Source organism: Populus nigra, chromosome 9 (genome assembly GCF_951802175.1).
Source record: "Populus nigra chromosome 9, ddPopNigr1.1, whole genome shotgun sequence".
Taxonomy (NCBI): domain Eukaryota; kingdom Viridiplantae; phylum Streptophyta; class Magnoliopsida; order Malpighiales; family Salicaceae; genus Populus; species Populus nigra.
In genome coordinates, this window is record NC_084860.1 from 1,279,851 (window position 1) to 1,297,490 (window position 17,640).

General features: G+C 34.6%; 2 protein-coding genes across 4 annotated transcripts; both read right to left on the reverse strand.

The window, feature by feature from the left end:
- Positions 1 to 593: 593 nt before the first annotated feature.
- Positions 594 to 15,341, reverse strand: LOC133703067 (ankyrin repeat-containing protein At5g02620-like). Of its 3 annotated transcripts, none has more exons than XM_062127472.1 (4): positions 14,531 to 15,341; positions 2,550 to 2,687; positions 1,808 to 2,361; positions 594 to 1,476 (listed from the first exon to the last, which is right to left on the reverse strand). In XM_062127472.1, exons 1-4 carry the CDS (start codon positions 15,072 to 15,074, stop codon positions 826 to 828), a joined length of 1,887 nt encoding a protein of 628 aa, XP_061983456.1. In that variant the 5' UTR covers positions 15,075 to 15,341; the 3' UTR covers positions 594 to 825. The 3 variants fall into 3 exon arrangements, with proteins under 3 accessions (XP_061983456.1, XP_061983457.1, XP_061983455.1); XM_062127473.1 differs by lacking the exon at positions 14,531 to 15,341 and adding an exon at positions 2,802 to 3,635; XM_062127471.1 differs by lacking the exons at positions 594 to 1,476; positions 1,808 to 2,361; positions 2,550 to 2,687 and adding exons at positions 12,309 to 13,131; positions 13,362 to 13,906; positions 14,236 to 14,373 and having other exon boundaries at positions 14,531 to 15,166.
- On the reverse strand, positions 8,145 to 10,961 carry LOC133703285 (ankyrin repeat-containing protein At5g02620-like). Its single transcript, XM_062127747.1, has 4 exons — positions 10,385 to 10,961; positions 10,123 to 10,260; positions 9,317 to 9,870; positions 8,145 to 9,023 (listed from the first exon to the last, which is right to left on the reverse strand). The coding sequence occupies exons 1-4, from the start codon at positions 10,920 to 10,922 to the stop codon at positions 8,355 to 8,357; spliced, it is 1,899 nt and encodes a 632-aa protein (XP_061983731.1). The 5' UTR covers positions 10,923 to 10,961; the 3' UTR covers positions 8,145 to 8,354.
- Positions 15,342 to 17,640: the final 2,299 nt, after the last annotated feature.

A 17,640-nucleotide genomic window follows, 5' to 3' on the forward strand; every position in this document is an offset into this window, starting at 1 on the left:
TCTTGATTCACTACTTTACAACATTTAATTTCTACGTTGGGGGTTGAATTATTCAGTGCTAGGTGGTTTCTGCAGATCCCAGTCATGGAGTTAATGCTTGAACTGTCATTACTTTATAGAATATATAGAACTTGTAAACAAACTTTTCACTTGGAAATTATGACTCTTGAAGTTTCAATGCACCAAAGTTTTTGATGTTAAGGGTTTAGAATTGCTAGCCAAGTTTAGATAACTAGATTCATGATCATTTTGCATATTGAACTTACCAGGTTTCAAGCAAAATGTGCTGTCACTGATCTTGAATGGAAGAAGAGGGGACCGGTATCAAGAACTCAGTAGTTAAATAAACGCCCATGTTACAAGAATTGCTGGCTTTCTTGTCCTTTGGATTATGAAGTTTATGATGTGTGTGATGTGTAAAGTACTAGAAACAGCTAATTTGCCTTTATGATGCATTAGGGCAAATAACACAATCAAGTTGTCTACTTTCCTACACTCCCCTGCCATACGTAAACCCGCGCACACACTGTTCTGCTGCTAAAAATAATGCAGTCCCAAACACTTGAAAGTAAAGATTGTTAACACTCGGTGACTTATTGCACGCATCAGAATATTATATTTTTTGAATCCTTAAAATTCACAAACCAATAACTAATCACATAATTATGATCATACTTGTAATCATCCATGGGTAGCTGTTTACAGACAGAAACCAATACTTGTGCTAACACGTACGTAACCAGGCATCACATTTCAGAAAATGGAAAGGATTTAGTGTAGGATAATTGCATGTGGGCATGGGATGTGGGTATCAGTGGTTTCGACTCAACAACATTTCAAAGATTTGGAGATCTTCCAAGGTATAGCTAGAATCTGTTTAATGAGGGGAATCTTCTTGAGCAAGTAATTGTAGGTTTTTGATAGTGATGAATAAAGAGGGAAATAAACTAGTGCAGAGATGCTAACTGGGATAAAGGAGACTGCATATAGAGTAATTTTTTCCCAACTTTCCTTACTGTATATCATCAGAAGGATTGTTGCTCCAAATGCTACCATCATCATAGCCACGGAAAAGAACAGAAATGTGAAGCCTATCATCAACTTATTAGGAAGTATATGCTTGAAATCTTTAAATCGAAACGGCGATGATAGGATAGAGAGGAAGGTAACGACTGCTGTCAAAGCAAAGGTAAGGGAGAGTACATCTGCCACAGTGAAAACCACAAAGAATGGTTTGTTGACGAGGACAGGAACACCAGTGCTCTGATTCGGACCTCCTGGAACCGTGTAGGCTGCAGCAAAGGCAACGGTGGCAATGAGAACTGCTACCACAGAACATCCTTCTGCTGTTGTCTTTAGCCATTCTTTGGCTAAATTGCGGAGTTCAGAGTTTGCAGTAAAGAAAAACCCTTCTGCAGTGAGCATCTTATTGTTCCGATGACCCTGGAAATGGGATGGAGTGACTTTTTCGACGCGCTGCGTTCTCACATGGATAACAAAGAGAACATATCTTTCAAAAAACTTTTAAAAGAAAAAATATATACCATTAGACCATTAATTTTTTTAGATCTTTCTTCTTATAAAACAGTCACAAATTATTTTCTTAAGATGGATTGTTATGTAAACTCATGCTACCATATCGCTATAAAGTGTGTAAATGGAATGTAATATTTCCACACGTCTAGTCAAACTGCTTCAGGATTCAAGATTAGTATGACAGTCAAAAAATATTTTGCTTGCCTGTGAATTATGTGAATGATAGGTATGCATACCAGGAAGGTAAAAGTGAAAAGTCTAAAAAGTGCACCTCAAACCAGAGTAACTCTTCCTGTAATAGGAATGCAGGACCTTCCATCTTCTCATCAGATACAACATCCTTCGATTTCTTTCCGACGTTGTGTAGAATGGAATTCCCATCCTTATCAATCTTCCTTCCCAGCCTCTTCATAGGCACTTCCATTCGTGTCACAAGCTTAAAAATATTCAGTTGGCGGTATTTGATTGCTACATGCAGTACATTTCTCCCATCATCATCAATGTGTTCAACTGCCTGGGGATATGCTTTGAGTATTTCCTCAACAATCTCCACACAGCCTGACTTTGTAGCCAAAATCAAAGGAGTTTCTGCACGACTCTCCATTTGGTCTGGAATTGTATTATACAAATGTACTTCTTGCCGTTCTTGCCCTCCCTTTTCTCCATACTTATGAATTTTAGGCTTCATCACGTCGATGCCAGAAGAAATACACTCCCAGGAGGTATCTTTTCTGACTAAAAACTTGGCAAGCTTCACAGCTGATTTATACATTTTTTTTTGCTTTTGAACCTTTTTCCTCCATGCTGAACTTCCACAAGATTTAGCTTTCAAGGAAATGAGTTAATTGGAAATTGTTTATTGCATATAAATTCTGTCATGTGAGGACGAGTTTATTATGCAGAAACAAGGCAAGTTACATGATTGTTAAGAGGACTGACAGAAAAAGAAAGGAAGCTATAATACAAAATCCAAGAATTTATAGATGAGAAGTGCAATAATCATACTTCCATACCTAACTTAATGAATCCATCTTCAGGCTCTTGTTTAAAAACTGATGGGTTGCATGATAAAATCTGAAGACCAGTCATACCATCATCATCTCTTTGACCAATTAAATGTTCGTACTTCGATGCAATTTGGTATGCCAAATCTATAGTCCAACGTAAGTAAAACGATTCAGCATCAGAATATCAACTTCATATGTTGAAACAAAATTGACTTGCAGATGGGGGGAAGAAATGAATTTATAATTGACAATGCTTACCAAAATGCAGAGAAAGAATGGCCATGTGAAGGATAGTGGTTTTATCACTTCTCTGTACATAGAATTGCAAACCAGATTCATCATATCCAGAGACTTTAGCAGCTAGAAAGTCGAACATATCAGTTTTTCCATACCGGGCCGCACGAAAGAGAGCCGTCTCCCCATTGTGGTTGCGCATGCCTAACAATCCAGGGGCTTTCTTCAGAAGTTTACGTGCAACAGCTACAGTATGGTTGCTTGTGGCAGTCTCATGGAGGATTGTGTTTCCTACACCATTTTGGCGAGTCAACTTGTCGAGATGATGATCAGGCAACTCATCTAGTAATTGTTCTACCAAGGATGCTTCTTTGGCATATGTAGCCATGTGAAGTACTGTATCGTCGGTTACTGTTATTACGTGCAATGCATGATCCTGAAGCCTCAGGCAGAGATCTGCAACGCTCTTCGTGTTTCCTTCCATGAGAGCACAGTACAAGTCTCCGTTTATTTTCTGTTTAGGATCGATTTCAGTAGTACGGGAAGACATCAAGGGCAGCATGAAGAAGAGAGTGGTTAATGTTTTCCTTGAAACCAAAAAAAAAAAAAAAACGAAGAAAATCTGCTTTTCCAATCCTCAACAACAACCTTCTCCTTTATATCAGAATTCTGCTATCTTGAAGATTACGCAGATATGCCCTATTGGAGTACCTGCAGACGAATGGAGAGCAAGGTATAATATCCTCAGTACTCATGAAAAATGTGAAAGCTATCTCCCCTTTTCCAAAACTGTAGACAGAAGCTATTGATTTCATGACTGCATCTGGATTATCCATCATCTTTACTTGTGGTAGAGTTAGAATCTTGAACTTGTCCTTAATTTATTGGAGAGTTATGATCACTAACTAGCTATATAGTTTTCCACCCATCTTACCTTTTTATTTCTTTAATTTCAAAAAATTAAATAATACTTTGTATTGATCTCTTAAAATACACTATTCTTTTCTGGTGAATTCTTGCTGATGAGCTCCCCTTTTGTGGGGATATTTTTGAATTAATCCGTTTTTAGAAGCATATATTATTAATTACTCTGTTTTTTTATAGCTCAGGAACTTAATGATCATTATAAAAATGTATTGCATTTGTTAAACCATAATATTGAAGCTTGAAATCGAGATTCACATTCTTGCTTCTAAAATGAACAAGCAAAAAAGAAGAAAGTAAATTATTCGTTGCTTTGCCTTTTCCTTTTGGAATAATCCTACTTTAAAGAAGCTAGCATAGAAAATCAATATTTGTGTTTCACGTTCATGACAAATTGTCCTTGAAATCTATTTCCAACTAGCCATGGGGACATCATTTACTTCTGCTTGGAGTATATATAGAGTGCAATGGAAGTGATCCACCAACCAGCTACGGCGTCGTTTAGTTCTGTTTAAAATTTCAGTCAAGGAACTATATACTTGAACACGGCAGGCCGGGAATAGGATCGCAGGCCATGGGTTGTTCTTGAAACATCAGTCTCCTGGTAGGACAGGGGATATTCCGATGAATAATTCAGTAAATGTAAGAGAAGAAAGTAATGAACATAAAGAGAAAAATATAATTATATGCATGAAAAATTTGTATATAATTCTTGAAAACCTCATAAAAGTACGTGCTGGGGGGTGTTTTGTACAGGGATTGCATGAGTTCTTCTTGATTTTTTTTAATGTTTCTACAAGAGAGAGTAGAGTTTAATTATTTTTGTTATAATCTAATTTTGACCCTTTAATTTTTTATATTTTAGTTAATTAAAAGAATTCAAAAAATATATCTTTTCATTAAATTTAATTAATTTTAATCATGTCATTATTTTTTCTTTTTTTATTTAATTTTTGTACGTTAAAAAATAATAAAAATACATAACTGAGATTGAAATTGAACCAATAATTGAGTATCATAGCAAAAATTAAGTTTGAGAATTTTTGGGCTACAATTGAGGGCTTAATTGAAAAAGAAATTGATAAAAAAGGCTTAATTTGATTTAGTTTGGCTAAGATTAAAAGAAAATGAAATTCAAGGATGAGTTTGAAATGAATTGCCAATTTAGAAGATCAATTATGGGTCAAATCGAAGAAGAAAATTGAAATTGAGAGTTAATTTGATTTAAAAATGAAAAATTGAAGAACCAAAACAGAAATGAAAAAGAGGGAGAAATCATAGGACATATTGTAATTTGGTTAAGGGTGAAATTGAAAGAAATTAAGAAGAAAGAGGTGAAATTGACCTGCATTAGGAAAATCCAAAGGCCAAGGACCGAAGTACAAATGACGCTAAAACGCAGGGACAAATAAGAAGTTCAATTTGATTTTAATTAGAAAAACCTAATTATAATTAAGGCTGAAAACGACGCTGTTTCAGATTAAGTGAATGCGTTTTGATAGAAAGAGGGAAGAACATATGATGAATATTTGAAAGAAACGACGCCGTTTTGTTCTAAATTCTGCAGAAATTCAGGGCATTAAAAGACGTTGGAACAGCTGACTCTCATGCAACATTAGAGTTTGATCTTGATCCTAATTGAATCTCTTGGTGGCACAAAAACAAAAGAAACGTGTCCTCTACAATCGTAGCCCAAGAAATCAGGTTTTAATTCTGAGGATCTACTACAGATTTTGAGTCAAACATACCCTCTCAGACAGCTTTTCATCAAGAACTATAGCCCAGCCTTTCCATTCTTATGCAAGATCCATTTTTCAAAATTTGATACTCTCTCGAGGAATCAAGCTAAGAGGAATCAATGGCCAATACCTAAGCTGATTTCCGGGGCTATCATCAAGGATTTGATACTAACAAAGGCAGTGATTTTTTTTCCCCTTTCTTGAAAGGATTAACACCCGCCTATAAAAGGAACACAAAAATGAAAAAAAAGGAGGATCACCAGAGGGAAAAACAGAGAGGGCAAGAAACCACAGTAGAAAAGTTGATTCGGTGGGTGCAACGGGACAGACGACATCTTCATCCCTCTAGTGGCAGATCGTTAATTCTTCTCCCTTTTGGTGTAGATTTTTGGTTCCATAAGACCACCTTGGTCTACAGCAAAACAGGTATGGTCTCTTATGATTATTCAGTTTTCACATGAAGAATATCATTACGTATTCGTCATTCCATGCCTCTTCGTGTATAAACATGTACGAGTAGAGCTCAAGACCATATATTTGTGAGATCAAGACTTTATTCTATTTTTGCTTGTGAAGTTTGGATAGAGTTGCAAGTTGTTCACCCTTGAGCATGCATGTTCATTTAGGGAATGGAATCCCAGGAAGTTAATCTTTCATGATCATTAGATAAATGAAAAGAATGTACAGAATTGAGAGGTGTAGTTTTTTTTCTTCTTCCCCTGAATGGCTTGGAAAGTGTTTGTCTTTGCTCCCCTCCTAAGCAGCATCTGTGCTCCCTTCCAGTAGGAAGCTTAACAAAGTCTTTCCTTTCTTTAAACTGCCAAGTCCCTCACGCTGATTCGTTTCTTTTTCAATAAATAATCGTGGGCCGTTTTTCTGGACTTCAATGTATGCTGGGCCTAGTTTAAATCTTAAATGTTAATGGGTAATAGGTTTGGGGGTTAAATTCGATAATTAAGGCTATTTGGTTTTGGACTGTATTTTAGGTTTGGTTTAAGTGTGTGTAATAAGTAGGTTTATCAACATTTAAATTAACTTAAAAATTAAAATACGTGGGGTGAATATTGTGCAGCTGAAACTATTCACTCTTTACGAAACACTATGGATAACCCTGTTTATTTTTTTTAAATTCATTTTGGTCCTTCAAAATTTATTTTGGATGATTTAATCCTGATTGAAGGCCAATTAATTTAGATTTTATAAAAAATTATGGAATTGAAAGAATAAAAACCGAAATTAAAAACACAACAAACTTGAGTAGTGTGCTAGAAGTTTCAAGAAAGATATACTTTGGTTATCCAACTTTAAAAATAACACAAATTATATGATTTCGGTGTCTCAATGTTTTTCAAATTCAATTTTGATATAAAGTTCATTTTTATTATTTCTTAGTCATTGGTTTAGAAAGGAGAAAGAAAAGTTATTGGATTCTAGTAGTAGAGAGAGAAAAATATTGTTGACACAGATTAAGACCATCAAAATGATTAATTATTTTTTTGTTATGCATTTAAATTTTGAAGAGCATTTCTTATTCATCTATATTTTTTTTAATCTATTGTATAGATGAAATTTATTTTTGAAGATAAAATAATTTATTTTGAGATAATATTTCTAATATGTGCAACCTTACATAATGCTTTTTTTCTATTTTATTTTATTCAATCAATTTAATTTGTGTCTCTATTTCTATTATCGTTTACAAGAATAAAAAAATTATTTTAAGAAATAAATTTAGTACATGCAACTGGACAAATGTCCAGGTTTGTGAGATTAAATATTTTGATCTATATTTATCTTTTATTTTTTTCATTTTTATTTTTAGTTATTTTTTTCTTTAATTATTCACACGCATAGTTCTCGATATATTTAATTATATGTATGTATAAATTTTTTGATTTTCACTTAATTTTTTATAACTACAAAAATATGTTAAAAAAGCTTGTGTATATAATTTTTTTTTTTAAATCTGACCCATAACAAATTACACATCAAATATCTAGTTATATGTATAAACTTAAAGATAAGGATTTTGAACTTGATTTAAAACAATATCTATACCTGAAAACCTATTCATCTAAAGATGGTTAGTGGTGGGTGTTTATAAGGTTCGAGTTATGTCATCATCCTTACTGGTATATGATTTAATTTATTTAGGTGCAATGATGAATTTTAATTTTAGTTTTTTAATATTTATTTTTCACATAGCATATCAAGATGATAAATAAATAAAAACACTAAAAAAATTTAATTCAAAGCTAAAATTTCAACGCTGGAGGTTCAATCTTACAAAGTAAGAGAATATTCGTTCGTTCATAAATTTATTATAATGCTACAACTAACAGTACTATCCAAATCTCAATCAGAATAGTTAAAAAATAATTCATCTTGATTCACTTTAAAAGATCTCAACATTGGAGGTTGAATTATTCAGTGCTAGGTGGTTTTTACAGATCCCATTCATGGAGTTAATGCTTGAACTATCATTACTTTGTAGTGCTATATATTTGAATAGAACTCGTAAACAAACCATTCACTTGGAAATGACTCTTGAAGTTTCAATGAACCGCAGTTTAGGTGTTTAGGGTTCATCATTTTGCAAATTGAACTGACCAAGTTTCAAGCAAAATGTTCTGTCAAGAACTCTCTGGTTAAATTAACACCTATGTTACAAGAATTGCTGGCTTTCGTTGTTACTTATTGCACATATCAGAACATTATATTATTTGGAATCCTTACAATGTACAAACCAATAACTCATCACATCATTCTCATAGACATCATACTTATAATTATCCATGGCGGTAGTTGCTTACAGATAGGACCAATACTTGTGCCAACCTTTACGTACATAGGCAGGCATCAGATTTCAGAAAATGGAAAGGATTTAGTGTAGGATAATTACATGTCGGATATGTTATGGAAAGTGGGTATCAGTGGTTTCGACTCGACAACATTTGAAAGAGTTCCAAGGTATAGCTGGAATATGTTTAATGAAGGGAATTTTCAGGAGCAAGTTGTAAGTTTTTGATAGTGATGGGTAAAGAGGGAAATAAGATAGTGCAAAGATGCCAACTGGGATAAAGGAGACTGCATATAGAGTAATTTTTGTCCAGCTTTCCTTGCTGTAAATCATCAGAATGATTGTTGCTCCAAACGCTACCATCATCATTGCCACAGAGAGAAACAGAAATGTGAAGCCTACCATCAACTTATTAGGAAGTGTATGCTTGAAATCTTTAAATCGAAACGGGGATGTTAGGATAGAGAGGAAAGTAACAACTGATGTCAAAGCGAACGTAAGGGAGAGTACATCAGTCACGGTGAAAACCACAAAGAATGGTTTGTTGACGAGAACAGGAACACCAGTGCTCTGATTCGGACCTCCTGGAACCGTGTAGGCTGCAGCAAAGGCAACGGTGGCAATGAGAACTGCTACCACAGAACATCCTTCTGCTGTTGTCTTTAGCCATTCTTTGGCTAAATTGCGGAGTTCAGAATTTGCAGTAATGAAATACCCTTCTGCCGTGAGCTTCATATTGTTCTGGTGATTCAGGAAATGGGATGGAGTGACTTCTTTGACGCGCTGCGTTCTCACATGGATAACAAAGAGAACATGTCTATCAAGTTTTCTTAAAAGAAAAGAATTATACAATTAGACCATTAATTTTATTTATTTATTTCTTCTTATAAATCATACTTAAATTACTTTTTAAGATGAATTATTATGTAAACTCACCCTGCCATATTCCTGTAATACGTCTACTCCAACCGCTTCAGGATTCAAGATTAGTATGACAATAAAAAAATATTGTGCTTCCCGTGAATTATGTGTATGATAGATATGCAAGCAGGAAGGTAAAAGTCTAAAAAGTGCACCTCAAACCAGAGTAATTCTTCCTGTAAGAGGAATGCAGGGCCTTCCATCTTCTCATCAGATATAAAATCCTTTCGTTTCCTTCCGACGGTGTGTAGAATGGAATTCCCATCACCATCAATCTTCCTTGTCAGCCTCTTCATAGGCACGTCCATTCCTTTCACAAGCTCGAAAATCTTCTTTTGGCGGTATTTGATTGCTACATGCAATACATTGCGCCCTTCGTCATCAATGTGTTCGACTGCCTGGGGATATAGCTTGAGTATTTCTTCAACAATCTCCACACAGCCTGACTTTGTAGCCAAAATCAAAGGAGTTTCTCCAAGACTCTCCTCTTTGTCTAGAATTTTATTAAACAAATGTACTTCTTGCCGTTCTTGGCCGCCCTTTTCTCCGTACTTATGGATTTTAGGCTTGCTCTGGTCGATGCTAGAATACGTAAGCTCCCAGGAGGTATCTTTTCTGACTAAAAACTTGGCAAGCTCCACAGCTGATCTATGCAGTTGTTTTTGCTTTTGAACCTTTTCCCTCCATACTGAACTTCCATATGATTTTGCTTTCAAGGAAATAAGTTAGTCGCAAATGGTTAGTTGCATATAAATTCTGTGATGTAATGTAAGAATGAGTTTATTATGCAGAAACAAGGCAAGTTACATCATGGTTGTTAAAAGGATTGACAGAAAAAGAAGGGAAACTATAATAAAAAAATCTAAGAATGTTACATTTTTTTTTATATGAGAAGTGCCATAATCACATTGGTTTCACTGATTCAGTGAAAACTGGAAGGGTAGTGATCATACTTCCATACCTAAATTAATGAATCCTTCTTCAGGCTCTAGTTTAAAAGCTGATGGGTTGCATGATAAAAGCTGAAGACCAGTCATACCATCGGCATCTTTTTGGCCAATTAAATGCGTGTAGTCCAACGCAATTCGGTATGCCAAATCTGTGGCCCAACGTAATTTGTATGAAAGAAAACATTTCAGCATCAGAATACCAACTTCATATGTTGAAACAAAATTGACTTGCAGATGGGGGGAAGAAATGAATTTATAATTGACAATGCTTACCAAAATGCAGAGAAAGAATGGCCATGTGAAGGATAGTGGTTTTATCACTTCTCTGTACATAGAATTGCAAACCAGATTCATCATATCCAGAGACTTTAGCAGCTAGAAAGTCGAACATATCAGTTTTTCCATACCGGGCCGCACGAAAGAGAGCCGTCTCCCCATTGTGGTTGCGCATGCCTAACAATCCAGGGGCTCTCTTCAGAAGTTTATCTGCAATAGCAACAGTATGGTTGCTTGTGGCAGTCTCATGGAGGATTGTGTTTCCTACACCATTTTGGCGAGTCAACTTGTCGAGATGATGGCTAGGCAACTCATCTAGTAAATTTTCTACCAGGGATGCTTCTTTGGCATATGTAGCCATGTGAAGTACTGTATCGTCGTTTACTGTTATTACGTGCAATGCATGATCCCGAATTTTTTGGCAGAGTTCTGCAACTCTCTTCTTGTCTCCTTTCATGAGAGCATAGTACAAGTTTCCGTTTATTTTCTGTTTACGATCGATTTCAATGGTACCAGGAGACATCAAGGGTTCCATGTAGAAGGGAGAGGGTAATTTTTTCCTTGAAAAAAAAAAAACAAATCGCTATGCCAATCCTCAATAATAACCTTCTCCTTTATATCAGAATTCTACTATCATTCAACAGGATCCTGTTAATCTTGACGAGTACACTTACAAAGTATAATATTCTAGCTATCTCTCCTATTCTAAAGCTGTATCCAGAGCTTTTGACTTCATGACTGCATTTGGATTATCAATCATCTTTACTTGTGGTAGAGTTAGAATCTTGAACTTTTCCTTGATTATTATTGCACAGTTATGATCACTAACTAGTATATAGCTTTGCTTCATGTGCTAATTGGCGCTTTATTGAAAATGAACCTTGCTTTATATATGCCTTTAGCTGGTGCTTCTCCATGTTTAGTGGAATGAGGAATAACCTTTGTGTTGATTCATGGAATTAAATTCCTACTTTGTCACTAATTCTGTTTCATTAGTGCAGTGTCATAAACATTCCCATGTTATGCACGCCAGGCTTACAGCTCATAGTTAATTAGGAATAATCTTAGCTTTGCCTATAGTAGTATATTAGCATCTAATCTGAGGGACGAAGTCGAACTTTCTTCCCTCAGTGAAATGCTATCCCCAAGGCCCACATCCTGCAGTTTGATTGAATTGAGTGTAGATTTAAAGGAAACGTTTTGGAGAATTCGTTTTCTTAACGTTAGATGAATATTTAATAGTATGAATATTTTTGTAAATCTTGTCAAGTTAATTTAGAAAATTAAAGATAAAAAAAGAAAAAAAGAAATATTATTTTTTAAAATGAAACATCCTTTTAATATAAGTTATATCCCTCTATATATAAAATGATTATTTCTTTTAATAACTTCTCTAAATATTTAGATTAGGCCATTTTTAATGGGTGGACCAAATCTAACCCAATAATCAACATTAAGTATAATCTAATAAACACATGTAGTCATGACACAAATTCAGTAGCAAGAGAGCCAAATGGTGCAGCAGATTGGCAACAGGTATAGCTGACTAAACATGATGATCAGGCATAAGTTGCTCACTGGAAATCAAAATTTTAGGCATAAGTCATCCTGTTTTAGTTTGCAAAAATAGAAAGAAGAACCAGATGCAGCACCAGGCCAGGATCAATTCAACTTAAAGGAGCGGCATTGATCAACAATATCACTCTCTGTTGGTTATTTAATTATTGGTGTTGATTTTTTTTTTTATAATAATCGATTGATTTATTAATGAAACAACCATTCAGATAATAACAGAGAGAAACACAATGAATTTTAAGAAAACTAAAAAAGAAGAAGATTGGAAACAAATCCAATTACAATATATTAGTAATAAATCTAAGCTTCATTCTTTGCAAGCGTGTTGCTTCCATCTACGTTTACCTGGATCACCAACAAGGATAGTCTTCATTCATCATAAATTGGTTTAAATATGATTATTGAAATCCTTGCAATTATCAACAACTCAATAACGTGCTGCACAATGTTAACAATAATACATATTATCATCCATGTATGGTATTTCATGGAATGCGGGACTCTGAGGTTTGGACTTGACAACATTTTAAACATTTGGACATCATCATACAAGGTTTGGATAGAACAAGTTTAGTTAGAGGAAAGTTTTCGAGCAAATATTTGTAAGTTTTTGATAGTGAGGAATAGAGAGGAAAATAAGATAGCGCGAAGATGCAAACTGGGATAAAAGAGACTGTGTATAGAGTAACTTTTGCCCAATTTTCTTTATTGTATATCGTCAGAAAGATTGTTGATCCAAATGCTACCATCATCATAGCCACGGAAAGGAACAGAAATGTGAAGCCTGCCATCAACTTATTGGGAAGGGTATGCTTGAAATCTTTAAATCGAAATGGCGATGAGAGGATGGAGAGAAATGTCACAACTGATGTCAAAGCAAAGGTAAGAGATAGTACGTCCGAGACAGTGAAAACCACAAAGAACGGTTTATTAACGAGGACAGGAACACCGGTGCTCTGATTTGGACCTCCTGGAACTGTGTAGGCTGCTGCAAAGGCGACTGTAGCAATCAGAACAGCCACGACCGAAGATCCTTCTGCAGTGCTCTTCATCCATTCTTTCGCTGAGCTGCGAAGTTCAGAGTTTGCAGTAATAAACAAACACTCTGCAGAGAGGTTCTGACTGTTATGGTGGCTTATGAAATGAGGTGGAGTGACCTTTTCGACTCGCTGTATTCTCGCACGCAATAAAAAACAGACATGTCAATCACTGAATTTTTCCAAAGAAAATAAGCATTAGACCATTAATATTTTCTTTCTTCTTTTCTACAGTATGTGGAAATGCAATGCAAATTCGTCAAGTTTGTTTCATTTGCTTAAAGATTCAAGATTAGTGCAGCATTATAAAAAATATGTCTGTGTGTGAATCATATGTTGATGCTAAAAGTCTAAAAATGCACCTCAAACCATAGCAACTCTTCTTGTAATAGGAATGCAGGGCCTTCCATCTTCTCAGATACAAAATCCTTTCTCTTTATACCAACAGTGTGCAGAATAGAATTCCCCTCGTTATCAATCTTTCTTACCAGTCTCTTCATGGGCACTTCCATTTTCGTCACAAGCTCGAAAATCTTTAACTCTCTGTATTTGATTGCCACATGCAACACATTGCGACCTTCGTCGTCAACATGTTCAACTGCTTGAGGGTAAAGCCTGAGTATTTCTTCCACTATCTCCACAATGCCTGACTTGGTAGCCAAAATCAAAGGAGTTTCACCAACATCATCCATTCTCTCAGGAATTCTAGCAGACAAAGACATCCCTTCTTGCCCACCTATCTCTCCATATCTGTGTATTTTAGGCTTGCTCTGGTCAATGCTAGAATAAGTAACTTCCCATGAGGTATCATTTCTAGATAAAAGCTTGGCAAGCTCTACAGCTGATTTATATTTATCCTTTTGATTTTGAACCTTCTCCTGCCAAGCTGTGCTGCAACAGGATTTAGCTATCCAAGGAATAAAGCAAGTCAGCAACATACATACCTAACTTTAGGCTCCTGAACACAATATAAATAAAAATTATCCAAAAGGATGAATTATTTTGCAGAGAGATGGAAAATACATGACTGTAAGAAGATTAACCCATGTACAAGAATCTTATTAATTCAAGTACGAAAAATTCAGAGAAAAAGAAGGAAATTTGCAGCACATTATTTCTATATGAAGATAAAGGAAGGATTGTTCAAGTGTCATAATCTTGACAAGAAAGAAGTGCACTATAGTATTAGCTGTTCTGAATGTGATTAGCAAAATGGAAGTGAGCTTGTATGCATACCTAACTTAATGAATCCATCTTCAGGCTCTTGTTTAAAAGCTGACTGGTTGCATGAAAGAAGTTGAAGACTCGTCATCCCATCACCGTCTTTTTCACTGATTAAATGTCTGTAGTCCAATGCAATTTGGTATGCCAAATCTGTTTTTTTCATTAAAATTGTACCAGAGAGAAAAGTTTTTGTTTTAGAGCAGCAAAATAAAAACTTCAGCATGCCTCAGAATTGAGATTTTATTTAATTCCACCAAACAACATACAGAAGTGCCCAAGAAATGAACTTGTGATTTATAATGCTTACCGAAGTGCTCAGAAAGAATTGCAATGTGGAGGATAGTGGTTTTATCACTTCTCTGAACATAAAATTGCAGACCTGCTTCGTCATATCCATAGACTTTAGCAGCTAGAAAGTTGAACATATCAGTTTTTCCGTACCGAGCTGCACGAAACAGAGCCGTTTCCCCATTGTGATTGCGCATACCTAACAGTCCGGGGGCTCTCTTTAGCAGTTTATCTGCAACAGCAATCGCATGGTTGCTTGTGGCAGTCTCATGGAGAATTGTGTTTCCCACTCGATTTTGTCGGGTCAACTTGTCGACATGATGATCAGGCAACTCATCTAGTAATCTTTCCACCAAGGCTGCTTCTTTAGCATACGTAGCCATGTGGAGAACAGTATCATCATTCACTGTTATTACGTGCAATGCATGGTCTGAAATTCTTTGGCAGAGATCTACAACATCCTTCTTGTTACATGTCACTAGAGCCTTATACAGACGTCCATTGATTTTCTGTTTGGTATCAAGAACATCAGCATTGCAGGAACCCATCAGTGGCTGAAACATCCTGAATAGGGAGGTGGCTTCTCTCTTTTTTTGGCCTTATTATCCTTTGATTCTTTTGATTTTGAAGACAAAGTAATATTGTTGTTCTAGCCCTCAATAATGAATGGCTCTGCCCATTTTATGTCAAAATCCCGCTTTTTCTACACCTAATCTTGTCAAAATCCAGCTTTTTCTACACATAATCTTGTCTATATCGGCCAATACACAAAGTACCTAGCTTTTTATCACAATAAATGTAAATGCTGGGCCATACTTTTCAAAGAGTAATTGTCTTTGTGAAACATCACTTTGATGATAGAAACCTGCTTTATCCCTCAATTGAATATATATATATATATATATATATATATATATATATATATATATATATATATATATATATATATGGAAGTCTGATGGAATTGTAGCACTATTTTTGTCATCCTTTTTTCATTAGTGCAATCCCATCTAAAAGCAGCACGTTTTGCACGTCATGCTTTACAGCTAATTAGGAATAATCTTTGCTTACATAGTACAAATTAGGAATAAGGTGTGTCTACAGCATATCTTCTCAAGGTAAAACTCAAAAACTAAAGCACTTACACAACATGGTATTAATGGAAATCGAAACATGTACCAGTCAATAATAACTTGCAAAATATTGCATTTTTTATATATTAATAATATATAGTTGTATGGTTAGCAATCCAAAATGATTGGGCTAGTTATCATCTATAGAGTCCACCAACAAATAATGTACATAGTAAAAAAAACAAAAAAAGAAACAGTAAATTGCAAGGCATCACATTTTAATGGGCGAAAAATAGAAGTTTGTAAGGTAGCATTACATGAGGATTGATATCCTGGGAATGTTGGACTCGATGGCTCAGACCTGGCAACATTTGAAAAAGATTTAGAGATCTTCAAGCGTATGGCTAGAAAACGTTTAGCGAGAGGAATATTCTCGAGCAAGCACTTGTAATTTTCTGTCAGTGATGAATAAAGAGTGAAATAAGAGAGTGCAAATTAAGATGCCAATTGGGATAAAGGAGTATTGTTGCTCCAAATGCTACTGATGTAGACAGAAACTCAAATAAGAAAATAAAAAGCAAGAAAGAAAGAGATTGGTCAAAATAGAGTTATCCCTAAGTCATAGTTTTATTCATGAAAATAAAGGCTAATGAGCTATGCCTTACAAGTCTTTAAATAAACATGAGACCGACCTTAGTAAGAAAAGAAAATCATAATCCCTAAAAAAAAAGAAAACCTATCAAAAAATTAAAAAAAAACATAAAATCTAAAAAATTCATTAAAAAATAATAAAATAGGCTCAACAACGTCTCCATGACCTAATTTTAAAGTCTTTTATAGTTCATCTAGTTATAACAAGTTAGGCTTCCTATATAATAGAATCTCATAAATCTTCTAGAAATATTTAAACCTGATTTAATAGTTGGATAAAACATTATAACATTTTAATTTTATTTTTTTATTTAGTATGATCAAACCTTTTCTTGAACCTAACTATGTTCTACTGATATATATATATATATATATATATATATATATATATATATATATATATATATATATATATATGCTACGCTATCTATGTAATATGTTAGCCGTAGATCCCCATATAATTATGGTAGATCTTTATTTGACTATTTAAAACCTTCACTTTTTTTTAGTCTGTGCTGAGGGATTTTAGATAAATATTGAGATATTTTCAACAATATAAATCTTGCATATCAAAGATTCAACATACTTGTAATAACCCAATTTTGGATTCTCCAAATTTTCTTCAAAAGTTATTTTATTTTTATTATTATTCATAAAAATCCAAAAAAAGAGAAAAAAGCTTAAAATCCAAAAATATATTTCTCTCAGGTCAACCGCCATTTTCCATGAAAAATAAGTCCATCGGATCAATACGAGTCAAACTATGTCGACCAGGGTAAAAATTGAGTTTTAGGTCATTTCAGGTCAAATCTGTTATTTTCGATTAAAATCGAGTCTACCGGGTCAATACAGGTCAAACCATGTTGACCATCGTAAAATTTGAGTTTCGGGTCGTTTCGGGTCAAACCGGTCATTTTTGGTCAAAACCGAGTCCACCGGGTCAATACATGTCAAACCATGTTGACCGAGGTAAAAATTGAGTTTCAGGCCGTTTCGAGCCAAACCGGTCATTTTCAGTCAAAACCGAGTCTATTGGGTCAATACGTGTCAAACCATGTTGACCGGGGTAAAAATTAAGTTTGAGGCTGTTTCGAGTTAAAACTGAATCCACTGGGTTTATATGGGTCAAACTATATTGACAGAGATAAAAATTGAGTTTCAGGGGTCAAACTGCTATTTTTGATTAAAACCCGGTTCACTTAGTTGATACCAGCCGAAAATTCTTTTGGTGTTTGATATTAACTTTTTAATAAACAAAATTAATTTTTAGTTGTTGAAATATTTTTTTAATAGTAATTTGATTTTTTAATTTTATCTATATATATTTATTATTATAAAACAAATCGCAGAAATATTTATTATAATCGTTGGTGCAGTTGAGGCAGGTTAAATTTTTTTCTTCGAA

Bases quoted from the DNA above. Each gene is read 5' to 3' on its own strand.
- LOC133703285 (XM_062127747.1), bottom strand. From the start codon at position 10,922: ATGGAACCCTTGATGTCTCCTGGTACCATTGAAATCGATCGTAAACAG. The intron at 10,261-10,384 runs GTAAGCATTGTC...GTTGGGCCACAG, and splicing joins CATTCTTTCTCTGCATTTTG to ATTTGGCATACCGAATTGCG. The intron at 9,871-10,122 runs GTATGGAAGTAT...TTTCCTTGAAAG, and splicing joins AGAAGGATTCATTAATTTAG to CAAAATCATATGGAAGTTCA.
- LOC133703067 (XM_062127471.1), bottom strand. From the start codon at position 15,074: ATGTTTCAGCCACTGATGGGTTCCTGCAATGCTGATGTTCTTGATACC. The intron at 14,374-14,530 runs GTAAGCATTATA...TGAAAAAAACAG, and splicing joins AATTCTTTCTGAGCACTTCG to ATTTGGCATACCAAATTGCA. The intron at 13,132-13,361 runs GTGCATTTTTAG...GCGAGAATACAG, and splicing joins AAGAGTTGCTATGGTTTGAG to CGAGTCGAAAAGGTCACTCC.